This window comes from Eublepharis macularius, chromosome 3 (genome assembly GCF_028583425.1).
Source record: "Eublepharis macularius isolate TG4126 chromosome 3, MPM_Emac_v1.0, whole genome shotgun sequence".
NCBI lineage: Eukaryota > Metazoa > Chordata > Lepidosauria > Squamata > Eublepharidae > Eublepharis > Eublepharis macularius.
Window position 1 is genome coordinate 180450635 of NC_072792.1, and position 14253 is coordinate 180464887.

Consider the following 14253-nt stretch of genomic DNA (forward strand, 5'->3'; position numbering starts at 1 on the left):
AAGCTCACAACCTCAAATACAAAGCTGAATGAAGATCCATCCGTCCTAATATCCAGGTCATAAAGTGGGAGGGATGCTACAAAGAAGGGCCAGTTGGAATGCATATACAAAATGTAATCAGATTGATTAGAGCAAGGAGTTATGCACAGAGGTGGGAAATGCGGAAAGTTAGCATCTGTAATGAGATACCTTCAGGTGGGTAGCTGTGCTGGTTTGCAGTAGAAAAGCATGATCCAATGAAGGGAGTTTTGACTCTCGAAAGCTTACACCCTTGTTGGTCTTTAAGATGCTACTGGACTCGAACCTTGCTCTTTTAAGAGGGTAAGAATCCTATGTCCTTTTTCAGTCCATGTTAGGTAGCGCATTATTATGTGAGATGTTGTTTAAGATTAGGGGACTGTCTGTGGGCAAGAAAAGGTCTGCCAGTGCGCTGCTACTGGAGTTTTGCTCTACTACTACATCTTTATTTTATTTTATTTATTATTAAATTTATAGTCTGCTCTCCCCACAGGCAGGCTCAGAGCAGATAATATCATATATCATGGAATCACAATAGAATCACATTAAAAGGAAAGAATAAAATTCAGTAAATATAGACCCTAGGCAGCCCATCTTGCATTAACCTGACCAAATATCCCATGAGAACCAGTCTGGTGTAGTAGCAGGACTCTAATCTGGAGAGCCGGGTTTGATTCCCCACTCCTCCACCTGAAGCCAGCTGAGTGACCTTGGGTCAGTCACAGCTCTCTCAGAGCTCTCTCAGCCCCGCCCACTTCACAGGATGATTGTTGTAGTGGGGATAATAATAACATACTTTGTAAACCACTGTGAGTGGGCATTAAGTTGTCCTGAAAGATGGCATATAAATTGATTATTATTATTATCATTTGAATTTCACACAACACAATCAATAATAAAGATCACATGTTATCATTGATTGGCCTTGCTGGGCTGATACAAGTTTCCACCAGACACCTAAGTATCAGCCACGTATCGGCGTAATATGTATGCTGTTCTAAGTAACACTGTCTTTTGCAGTTCTGTAGGTGTTATATCAGAAAGCTGCAGTTTTTCCATATAAGTTGCTAAGTTTTTTGAAATAGTTCCAAGTGCCCTGATGACAAAGGGGACTTTTAATATTATTATTGTTATTGTTGTTATTATTACTGGTAGACAGTATTAGGCATATCTGTGGAAAACCAGGGTGAGGGGTTTCAGTCCCCCCTCAGCAGGAGGGGAGCAGCAAGACAGCCCACTGCCTCAGCAACAAGGGAGTCCGTTGCCACACCGACCTCAGCCACCTGCCTGGCAGCACATCTCTGTCTTACAGGTCCAGCAGAAGGATAGCAAATCTCACGAGGCCCTAGCTTCAACAAACAAAGAGTTCCACCAGGTTGGTGCCAGGACCGAAAAGGCCCTGCTTGAGCTATGTTGAGGATAGCTACTCTAACTACCAAGGACTAGAACCCCTCCTGACATCATTAGCCACTCAGGAGAGAGAACGGGTCACTGGGTTGGTCCATTTCCCTCAAAACTCTTCAAGGTCGGGCAAAGCCCACCTCGTATTTGCCAAGTCTGGAAACTTCGATCATGCAATAGCGCCTGGGACAGAGGATCTATAACCCTAAGAAAAACCCTTCACAATTTATTTTCCCTTGAAACACCTGAAGATTTACGTGACTACTGCAAAATTCTACTCTCAGTTTGGCTTAATAAAGTTCTTCACCTCTGCTTTTCTTTTTAAAAACGCCTTGCCCTACATCTGGCTGGGGGGGAGGGGGGAGATTACTACCACAATAGAGTATGTCTTTTTAAAAAGCCCGTCTTCAACATCTAATGGTTTGTAGCATATAAATAACTGGATTTAGGGGCTTAAGGCGGGCAGGCATTGATTCCAAATACAGTCAGGCTGGGAGTCTATGGAAAAGGAAAAGCTATTCTCGCTATAAAGCTAACAGCTAGGCACTATTTTCACTTAATCATTTTAATTTTGAGTCACCAAGGGAGTTTAATGGCACTGTCCAAAAAAAAGAAGCCTTCTAGTCAGATAAAAGCTTTCTTGGCTCCACGTCGGAGATCATTTCTGTTTTTTCTTAGGTATCACTCTGGGCTCACTGACTCTATTCAAGAGTTAAGTTTCTTATTCTAAGGGCACCGTCTCACCAGGCAGGGGAGGGGAGCAAGAATCTGAACTTGGTTTTTCCCCCCAATGGTAAAAGTAAAAATAGTTAAGATGCAGTCAACGTGTCCGAGACAACACCGCTACAAAAGCATTTATGATGCCGAAGGAGTCCTTCGTCCTGACCATTAACCATATGCTGGCTATGGGGGAAATGGCTCATGGCCTGAATAGCATTAATGCATGGTAGATTTCCCCATGCGCAAAGGCACAGTCCTGCAACTGTATCATGGGTGGAGGAAGCCACTTGGGGGCTTCGGGGAGGGTATGCAGGGCCAGTATAAGAAGCTGTGAGCACGGAGGTTATCTGAAAGTAGCAGAGACTCCCAGCAGATCTGCTGTAGGGATCCGGCAGGGATCGTGCAGGATTCAGAGCTGTGAGCAGATGGCTTCACACTACGGTTGCCAGCCTCCAGGTGGGGGCTGGAGAGCTCCTGGAATCTCAGCAGATCTCCAGGTGACAGAGATCAGTTCCCCTTGAAAAAATGGATACTTTGGAGGGTGGACTCTATGGCATTATATCCTGCTGAGGTCCCTCTCCTCCCCAAACCCTTCAGGCCCTGCATCCTAAGTCTCTAGGAATTTCCCAGTCTGGAGCTGGCAACCGTACCTCACACCAACAGCACCCATCAAAGCCTCACAAGTAGCAAAACTCCAAGCTATAATAAAAACCCCAGGAAAACAGAAAGAATCCCATGACCCTGTTCTACCACAATAAATCCTGGAGAGCATTACTTGGAACTGGCCTCAGTGGCTGGCCTCAGTGGCTGGCCTCAGGTGGGCAGCCATGTTGGTCCACAGTACAACAGCAGGATTTGAGTCCAGTGGCGCCTTAGAGACCAACCGGATTTTCACGGCGCAAGCTTCCGGGAGTCAGGAGGTGTCTGAAGAAGGGAGCTCTGACTCTCAAAAGCGTACACCCTGATAATCTTGTTAGTCTCTTAGGTGCCACTGGACTAAAATCCTGCCAATCCCCTGGGGCTGGATCTCACAGTTAGTTCCACAAGCAGCGCTGCTTCCCTCCGTTGCAAGGGCCCTTCCTCCAACACAAAGGGAGCCTCTTCCATCAGGGCAGGTTCCTTGGGGCCACCACTAATGGGGCAGAACCCAACCCATTTCTCTAGTAATCAAATACCTTTAAATGAGAGAGGGTACTGAAAAAAAAAGCTCTGTTTAAGGCCTGGGATGGTTGTTCCCGGGCTCAGCCTTCACCGCCCCCCCCCCCCCGCTTACACTTGTCCCAGCTAACAACAGCAGAATGAATGAGAAATGCTGACCGCTGGATGCAATAGCTGTGGCCGACTCTGGTACCCCCGAAAGCCAAGAGGCACAGAGGAGGCCCACAGCTCTAACGAGGGCAAACGTATCTCAGCTTTCTTCTGTACCCCGCAGCTTCCCTCGTGGTGCTTTCTAGTAGATACAAAACATAAATTCAACACAAGCAGAAAATTTTAATCACGGCAGCTAAGCTAGCAGTCTCCTAGTTCCATCATAATTTGCCGTTTCTGAGAACGCACCAATTAGCAGAGTGTCAGAACATCATATTGTAGGAATGTGAGATTTCAGAGGGGATATCACTGGGCCCTACTGACATACCAGTGAGATTAATAAAAAATCGAGGATGGAGTGCTGGGGCCAGGGGTGGGGGAAGAGCTGACAAGAGGAATCAACTTCCTGACTGTGCAACTGCCTGCCAGGCTGCACGCACAGAAAGACAATAAAACTCAAAATGATATTCCCAACTGATCTCACAAAGCGCAGCAGGCCAGGAGAGACAAAGTCTACCCTGCATGGAGAACAGCCAACTTTAATTAAGTTTCCAGCTTAAGGAAACAGGTAGGATTCTTCCCTGCCACTGGTGCCCACCACCTTACAGCTGGAAACAAAAACTTCCCATTCGAAAGGGCCGCTTTTGTAATAGTAGTCTTTTGAATCTGTTAATGATGCCTAATTTTTTTATTGTTGTGCTCAATTTTCTGTATTTTACCGTGTTAACTTTGTAACTGTTGTTTTATTGTTGCGTGCCGCTCTGAGCCCATTCACAGGGAGTGTGGGATATAAATATGATAAAATAAGTAAATAAATAAGTAAATAAACTGCTCAAGCTCTCCAATGCAGAGCAGCTTCCAACCCCATTCCTGTGGGGTGCAACAGCAAGCAAGAGCCATGAAGTCAAGCTCACAGCTGGGAAATGCACATGAAGCTGCTTTATATCAAGTCGAACCATTGGTCAATCAAGGTTAGACTAGTCTCCTGACTGGTAGTGGCTCTCCAGGGTCTCGGGCAGCAGTCTTTCACATCACTCATTACTTGATCCTTTTTACTGGAGATACTAGAGACTGAACCTGAGACCCTCTGAATACCTAGTAGCAGGGCTTTTTTTTCAGCTGGAACGTGGTGGAAAGGAGTTCCGGCACCTCTTGAAAATAGTCACATGGCCGGTGGCCCCGCCCCCTGATCTCCAGACAGAGGGGAGTTTAAACCCCCTTCTGTCTGGAGATCAGGGGGCGGGGCCACCGGCCATGTGACCATTTTCACCGAGGGTGATTTAAACTTTAAAAAACTCCCCCCTTGTTCCAGCTGATCCAAATTACGTCATTCTGCGGTCCTGAGTTCCACTACCTCTTTCCCCAGAAAAAAAGCCCTGCCTAGTAGAGCTAAGCTACAAGAGACGAATTACACGAGGAGGAGCACATGAAGGGAGTCGCAATGTTAGCTGGGAAGCTGAGTTTTAAAAGAGATCGGAAGGCTTTGACAATTTCCCTTCTCTACAGAGCCCGCAAAGATTGCTCCTCAGAGGGTTTGTTAATTTCCTCTTTGCCTCAGGAAGGCTCTGTCAGTTTCAATTCCCCTGCTAAGTAGGCAAAGAGGAAATAAACAAACCCTCTGAGGACAGATTTCCCTGGCTTTGTAGAGAGGGGAAATTGACAGAGCCGATCGCTTTTAAAACTCAGCTTCCCAGCTAACATTGCGACTTCCTTAACATGAGTTTCCTTGTGTAATTTGTCTCTTGCAGTTTAGCTCGTAGATGCTCTACCCCTAAAGAAGCCCAATCTTCTACACAAGCTGGGTCACCCCTCTGTCCAGGACTACAAAGAACTGCTGACTGTACGAGCCTGGACAGACCAAGGACTTACAAAGTAGAAGTAGTATAATGTTTAATATAATTCCCAATAAAATCAAAGTGTGACATACCTCTCTAGGGGAAGGGGTTATTATATTTAATGAAGATACGGGAACCATTTATATGAGCAAAATGTATTCTTAAAGTAGGCTTGTTAGAGTGGATTCCAATTTTAAAAAACAGAAGCGGAGGGACTCATAAAAGGTGCCTCACTCTCCATGGCTATTTTACACAGTGTGAACATTGGGGGGGGGGGGGGAGACAATTTTGGGGACAATGCCGTCATTAAAGAACTCAGATCCTCCAAATGCATTAAGCAGCATGATCAGTATTTAGCTCGGTTTTTGTAGCCAGACCATGGGCTTGCATTCTAACCTGAAACTTCCCGAAGTTTATACCTTTCTATTTATTTAAACTTTTCTGTAGTGTGAAGCAATGTTTCTCAAGTTTCAAGACATGGGTGTATTCCCTCCGTATGACCTCACTTGGAGGGAATTTTCACATTAATGTAACAATTACATCAAGGGATCCCCACCCCCACCCCGTTCTTTCCAGGGTCAAAAAGTTAGAAGTCTAAAGGAGAAACTTTGAAATTAAACCACTTTTGTTATTTCTGTCCAGGGAAGTAGCTTAATGTTAAAACCAACTCTCCACCCTTAAGAAACACCCCCAAACAACTGTGGTTCCAAATTCAGATTTAGCTACCGGACTTCAAAACAAAATCCCAGAGACTGAGAACACAGTCTGATCTCTATAGGGTGTGTGGGAAGGGGGGAGATAGAAGAGGTAGAAGCGTCTCCTGATCTGTTAATTGCAATCTGAGTTTATAGAATTTTGACAAACTGTAAAATGGTGTGATAACTGCTCCCATTCCTTCACTGCAACTCCAGCAGACATCAGATCAAAGCACCACTGACCTTGCAGAACACTAGAAAGAGCAAATGGCTGATAAGTGAATTAAACTCAAAGGAAAAGATGGCCACCAGGAGGTAAGAGAATTTGTGTGCAACTGACCAACATGAGTCAACACTGGAAGAGATACAGCCATCTTTTATCCATGTGTGTCCATCTCCCTTTCTTTCTCTGCCATTCTCTTTTAAAATGCACAGTAACAACTAATGTGGTGGTGGATAGTGCTGCCAAGCTGTAGCGGACTTATGGCAACGTCTGCTGAGGTTTTCAAGGCAAGAAGCGTTCGGCGGTGGTTTGCCATGGCCTGCCTCTGAATAGTGACCTTGGTCTTCTTTGGAGGTCTCCCATCCAATTACTCACACTCAAGCAAGGCTTTATTGGCATATATAAAAAATATAAGATTTTAAATACAGAAATGAGTCCATACAGAATGAGATTAAAATTACAGATAGGAACAGGGCAGCAGTGCAGCGAAACCAGTACAGAGTATTACTCGTCATGGCGTATAGCCATGGCACTGTAGAGAAACTTTGCTACTATTTCAGTTATTTCCCCACCTGGGTTGTCAAGCAGGAACTGAACCTTAAAATCATCAGAAAACTCTGAAAGTTGGGCTAATATAGGATGTAGAAGATCCTGCCGTGGCGCCAGATAAAAAGGGCACTGGAGAAGAACACGGGAAACAGTTTCAACACAGCCCATCAAACAAGAACAACACCTGCTCTAATAAGGAATCCCATGAAATCTGCCAGATAAAATGGCTGAAGGAAGAACATTAAATCTGGCCAGAGAAAAGGCTCTACGTAAACCATCCAATTACTAACCAAGGCTGATCCTGCTTAGCTTCCGAGATCTGAGGATATCAGGCTTGCCTGGGCTATCCAGATCAGGGCAACAACTAATATGCAAGATAAACAATTACAAGTATGTCACATGAAGCAAGCTGGAATTAAAGGTAGTTTGGGGGAAAAGGTGAAAGCCACCGAATTAGAACATATGCAAGACAAGTGCTACTCATAGCTTGGAGGTTTTTTCCAAGCACTGGATTATCCCCAAGCGTATAGTCCTCTCTTTGAAAGAGTATAGCAGGATTTGACTCCAGTGAAGTTTTCAAGGTATAAGCTCTTGAGAGCACTCTCAAAAACGTTCACCCTGAAAATCTTGGTCTCTAAGGTGCCACTGGACTTAAATCCTGCTGTTCTAGATTTTTGTAGTTTTGGGTTGCTCACTGTCCAAAACAAAATCCACATAATACTTTGCAATGTTAATATTACTGATTGGTTCCTACTGCTCTCAGTCTTCAAAGAGAACTGTGGTTCTTGCCTGAGTTTTTGAATGGCATCTGGGCTTTGGTGGTCTTTAGTTTTCTAGTGTGATGAGCCTCCATTATTTACTTCTTCCCAGGACAGAAGTGCTGAAATTTAATGCCAACAGCAATCCAAATCAAGCCTGCACAGCATATCACAAAAAAATTTGCTATTGTGGAGGTCTAAAGATCATGGCTTGAAAAAAAAGTCTGCTTTTTTCCCTCCTACCAAAACAAATTATTTTGAAACATCTGACCTGATCAAAAGTTCTGGTGAGCTTGAAAGCTTGCAAGACTTTTTGTGCCATTTTGGTTGGTCTGAAGGAAAAGGTATCTCGCAGATTTTGCTTTGGATTGTGTGTGTGTGGGGGGGGGCAATACGGCTTGTGACTGCTTTTTTCTACTTTATTTTAACTGTCTAGTTTTGAATCCAATATACCCACAGTATGCCACGGAAAAAAAAAATACAAACTCTTGAAACAAAGACGTCTGCCTGTATTGAGTGTGAACCCCCTCCCACGCATGCAACGTATACCCTATCTTCAAAGAAGGGTCTTTATGCTACAAAATTAGGTAATATTGAGAGTGCTAAAATACCTGTGCAATATTTTTGTTGAGAAGATAGACTCCGTACTCAAACTGCAGCTTCTCTCCTTTTGGATACAGTGGAAATCTGAAAGAGAAAGAAAGTAAAGCACATTTGAACCACGTTGTTAATCAGTTCAAAGTGTTCTCCATTATCCTGAGAGTTCTTTCCAAAGTAATTCATAAGGTGTACTCCTTCGGCAAAAAAGCCTGCGCACTCATGTTATTTCTACCAACCCCAAATAGGCAACAGATTGAGCTAATATATTGTCGAAGGCTTTCACGGCCGGAGAACGATGGTTGTTGTGGGTTTTCCGGGCTGTATTGCCGTGGTCTTGGCATTGTAGTTCCTGACGTTTCGCCAGCAGCTGTGGCTGGCATCTTCAGAGGTGTAGCACCAAAAGATACACCTCTGCTACACCTCTGAAGATGCCAGCCACAGCTGCTGGCGAAACGTCAGGAACTACAATGCCAAGACCACGGCAATACAGCCCGGAAAACCCACAACAACCATTGAGCTAATATAGTTTACACTTGAATGGAGGGCCAGTGCAGGAATAATGTGGTTTCTTTCAAGCATTAGGGCAGCGCTGAAACTAACTGTATTTAACAGGACTCTCTCAAACAAGAATTGAAAGCAGGGTTTCAAACTGGTCAGGAAGTGCTGGTTTAAGAGAGCTGCTACAGCACAGTGGTTAAGTGGTTGGGTTACGAATCAGCACTCTGCTGGTTTGACTCCCACTACTGCTGTGAGCTCTGCAGGTGTCCTTGGGTGAATAACTCCTCTCAGCCCCAGTTGTATTGTGTGGATAATAGTAAGACTGACTTTATTCACCACTCTGAGCGTAGCACTAATCTGTCCAGAAGGGAGGTATAAGAGTGCACTGCTGTTGTTACTATTATTGTTGTTATATTGTATTCATATTCAACTCCTCAGCAGCCATTTAGGATTCCCATCTGATTTGCTGGTGCATGTTCTATTGCTGACCATTCCTATAACCTTTTTGGTATACAAATGAATTCATCGTGGTACTAAGGATTAGAGATGGGCACGGACCGGGAAAAAAAACGAACCATGTGTTTGTCAAATTTCACGAACCTGCCCCTGGTTCGTGAACCAGTTTGTTTGGTTCATGAAAACGGCACATCCAGGTCAGAAAATCATCACTTCCGGGTCAGCAGAAGGTCTGCAGGAAGTCCATCCCAAGCGGCCTAGAAAACTGATTGATTGGCACTAGGCTGTCTGCAGTGATGAACCAAAAAACAAACCAGTCTAAAGTTCGTGGTAGTTCGTCAGAAATAGGATCTGACGAACCGCTGGTTCGCAAACCACGAACCAACCTAGTTTGTGTATTGTCGAAGGCTTTCACGGCCGGAGAACGATGGTTGTTGTGGATTTTCCGGGCTGTATAGCCGTGGTCTTGGCATTGTAGTTCCTGACGTTTCGCCAGCAACGTTTCGCCAGCTGCTGGCAAAACGTCAGGAACTACAATGCCAAGACCACGGCTATACAGCCCAGAAAATCCACAACAACCAACCTAGTTCGTGCTTAATTTTGGTTCATATTTCGGTTCGTGCCCATCTCTACTAAAGATTCACTGATACGGCGTTATAACCTTGGCACAAAACATTTACAGCATCCTAGAATGACTTAACCCACAAGGAGTTCATAGTGCAAGACACATCACAGCTAGCGGCAAAAAACCAGATGTTCCTAGTCTGAATCTCACCTCTGTCCTGAATACACTAGATAGACAAGCTGCTCTCACTCTCTGTCTGTGTTTCAGCCTCGTATATCTAATAAGGGGTAAATAATAGACCTTGGTTTATGAGGTTGTTGTAAGGATCACTGGAAATACTCCAAAAGTGCTACATAGACCTTAAATATGACCCTCCAGAGGATGTCAGAATCTTCCTTCTTGGGCTGGTTCTTCAAGGTTAAGGGTGTTTGCTGAACTGCTTGGGTTCAATCAAGCAGAGATATATTGATCTTGTTTGGAATTCCCCACCCACCCAAACTCCGTAATTTATGACATTTTTACATACGAGCAACTTCAAATACAGAATCCACTCCGAAGGATCCGTTTAGGGGAGGAACGAAACCTAACTGAACGTCAGCTTTGCATTAAGATTAACACAGATTACAGAAATTCTAGGTTATGCTTTAAAGCAATTCCTTTACAGCAGCGGAGACAAAAGCAGCATTATTCTAAGAAAAGCCAATAAAGCCAAAGGTTTAACAGATTGCCATTACGGTATACCAAAATTGTCAGGGTCTCCATTTTACAATACTTCAACTCTTAATGGGTCACTTCAACTTGAGGAATATAAAATCTCTCCAACCACTATATATCTAAACTCGCCTTACTTAATAGATCTATAAATTCAAGCTGTCTGCAGAGCAGGAAAATAAAACATACACTTTTCAAAAAAAAAAAGCATTCAGCAAGAATCCACCGCTCACTGTTGTCATGAGCAAGGTACACATCACAAGGAATTTGCTTCGGTTATCTACCAAGTTATTTTATCCAACTGTAGCAGGATTTGGATTATAAAAAGGATACAGTTACAATTAATGGCACAAAGTTCATTCAAGCTCAACTATAAATATGCCCTTTAAAACTCACAGAACAATTTGTCACACGATAGTATTTCATTAAGTTTTTCGGGAAGGGGAGCAATATATCTGTTGCAAGGAGAAGAAATAACACAATGTGCAGAATTCAGCAATTTTACTTCGAGTTTGTTTTGAAGGTATGCTTATAGCACCAAGAGAAGATTCAGAACCATGACCTCTCGGTCGCACTGTTCCTTTGTGTGTGATTTTTTTTACCATAAACACCATTTTGGGGGGAGGGGGTGGAGGAAGAACCTTAGTAAAAAGTTTTAGTATGTTAACTTTAATGAGACACTCTGGAAGGTCAGATTTAGGAAACATTTTCAAAACAATAAAAAAAACAGCCTCAAAATGATCTTTCCTACAGATTTAAGGCCTTTCTAGCCAAAACTCACAGGCGTGGCTATCAACCAATAAACTAGCCAGCCAGTCACCCGTTGAGGTCAGGTCTCTGCACCGGCTGTTCCTCCAAGCAGCTATACCCTCTTAAGATGTGTGCTTGATTTTGAATCTTCTTGCATGGTCAGGTCAAAGCATCTAAATGTACGATTATTCAGTCCTGAGTGTCATTTCTTCATCGCTCTAACCTCTTCTCTCCCCCCCTACCTCTGGGATTCCCCTTCCCCTTTACAAAAACAAACGGTGTTCTGAAATAGCAACCGGGTCATCTTTGTCTATATAACCTTTAACACAAAGCAATTACAAGCATCTGCTCAGGACAACCAATTATAGCCCCCATCATGGTGAAATAGGCATCGTAATCAAGGAAGCTGACAAAGGCGGAGCAGTTGTCATCATGGACAAACACAACTACACACAAGAAGCAGAAAGACAACTCTCCAACACAACATTCTATAAAATACTACCTGCTGACCCCACGGAGCAATACAAAAGGGAACTCAATAAAATATTAAAAACACTCCCCGTGGACATACAAGAATGCATCCATACGGACACACCCAAGGAACCACAACCAGGAAGATTCTACCTACTACCCCAAATCCACAAACCAGGTAACCCAGGACGCCCCATTATTTCAGGAATAGGCACTATCACAGTAGGAGTCTCAGGATACATGGACTCTATCCTCAGGCCACCTTATACCAGAAACCCACAGACCGATATGCAAATTTGACCCTGTCAAGTTGGGACTGAATAGGGACTATGAATGGTTATCACATTATCACAGGTAACAGATTTCCTTTACAGAGGCGGGGTCAGGGGGAGCCCAGTGGCGCCTGGCTTGGGCTTTCGGGAGCCACAGATCTCTTTGTCAGATGCATCTGGCAGGGAGAGCTGTGGTTATCGAAGGCTTATACTATATAGGAATTGGATGGTCTAGCTGTTTTACTGCTGCAAACTAAAACGGCAAACTCCTTTGAAGCCTCACCCAAGCCAACTGACCCCCACACCAAAAGGAGATGTTTACATTTACTAGCAAAGGAATGTTTTGGTTGCCTCCTCCCTCTCCCCCCCTAATTGCATCTTCTCTCTCCTCCCCTCCTCCCCCCTCCTCTTCTGTGTTTGACCAGTTTCTGTACCATGCATCTGACGAAGAGAACTTGATTCTCGAAAGCTTATGCTACAATAAAATTGGTTAGTCTTAAAGGTGCTACTGGACTCTTTTTGATTTTGCTACTACAGACTAACACGGCTAACTCCTCTGGATCTAGGCAAGTTGTTGCAGTTCTCTCCGTTTACCATGAAGCCTGGAGCGGCAGCTGACAGCTTACCATCATCATCAACCTAATTTACAATCCGCCTTTCTGCTGAGACTCAAGTCTGATTACACAGTGTAAATCAGCACTCTCAATGGCTGAGACATTCAATAAACAACACAACAGAGTATAAACCGCACAAACTGGTAACGAGCAGAAATGTGATCCAGAGCTGATACAAAGCTGAAACAAAGAAATCTGACATGGTACGATGTGGAAACTACTCAGTAGGAACATACTTACAGCAACTGAGAGTACCCAGTAGTACAGTCTACAATCCATATCCCTTTATCAAAGCATCTCTCTGAACCATTTGCCTACCGCCCAATCCTATCTTCTGTGTAAGAAAGTCCTCCTGAATAATTCGTTTTTGCAGTTGGAAGGAATCTGGGAGCTTCCTGACTTCTTCAGACAGGCTGTTCTATGAGGTAGGAGCCACCAAAGAGGACATGTGTGTACAGGTCGCAGTTAATTTTGCCCGTTTGCAAGGAGGCACTGGCAGAAGGTCTTGTTAGGATGAGCGAAGCTGCTGTAGTAGAGCATAAGGAGAGAGCTGGTCCTGCAGATAGGAGGGAGCAAGGCCATAAAGGGCTTTGTATGTGATAGTTTTAAAAGGCAAAGGTAGTCCCCTGTGCAAGCACCGAGTCATTACTGACCCATGGGGGGACGTGATATCACGACGTTTTCTTGGCAGACTTTTTATGGGGTGGTTTGCCATTGCCTTCCCCAGTCCTCTACACTTCACCCCCAGGAAACTGGGTACTCATGTTACTGACCTCGGAAGGATGGAAGGCTGAGTCAACATTGAGCTGGCTGTTTGAACCCTGCTTCCGCCAGGATCGAAGTCTCTGTCTTTTGGTGCTACACCTCTGAAGATGCCAGCCACAGCTGCTGGCGAAACGTCAGGAACTACAATGCCAAGACCACGGCAATACAGTCCGGAAAACCCACAACAACCATTATCAGAGATTCTTCTGTCCTCTCTTTTGCCCCGCAAGATATTCTTTTGACACCACAATTGGGAAATCTACCTCCACCTTGTCTTCAAGTGTGTAGATGTGGGATCCAAATTTTTCTCAATGGGAGGTGTTTGAAAGTTGGTGACAGTCAAATAAATGACAGAAAATGTAAAACACAGGGAGCTTTAATAACAAAACATTTGGTCACCACACAAACATCTTATCCCTGACCAGAAAATATCTGCTAATTTCCTTTAATTCTATACAGGCCATAGGCATTTAGGATGATTTACAAGACACAAAAGTTAAGATTGTCATGAAAAAAGACTAGCTATATAATATCATCTACATATAAATTAGAACATACTCAAGGCAGAGCATTCTCAAAGATCTTGTCCATTCTTATGTATCTTTGAGATTTATTTAGAAAATAGAACTACTCAAGGATCCATCCAAAATCCATGACAGAGACAGAAACCAATGTGTGTACATTTGCAAAGTTTTCAAGTTTGTCCTTAATAATTTTAAATGTTTAAGTACAGATTAAAGAAGAGGACAGCAACTTTATCCCTCCCACTGGGAGTGTTCTGAAATAATATGCAATACACATTTAATGATTTTCAAATGTGTTTTTCCACACACAGGTCTGATTCTACCACAACCTGTAACAATGCTACACCATAACACTGAACTGTCGAAATAATTTCAAGCGTCAAGACTTCAGTATACAGATAACACCGGGACTTCAAAGAAAAATTACTGCTGCAGTCGCCTTTGAGGCAAAAGGACTAAGCCAATTATCTAACTTGCTTCCTCTTAATCCATTTTCTTGACGAACTAAAAACCAAAAAAC

General features: G+C 43.7%; 1 protein-coding gene across 3 annotated transcripts in view; it reads right to left on the minus strand.

Annotated features, from left to right (window-relative positions):
• Nucleotides 1-14253, minus strand: part of UVRAG (UV radiation resistance associated) — a 128426-nt gene that overhangs the window by 18412 nt on the left and 95761 nt on the right. For all 3 annotated transcript variants that reach the window (XM_054974802.1, XM_054974801.1, XM_054974803.1), the window contains one exon: nt 8119-8194. In XM_054974802.1, coding sequence (XP_054830777.1) covers nt 8119-8194 — 76 coding nt within the window. The remainder of the gene's footprint in view (nt 1-8118; nt 8195-14253) is intronic.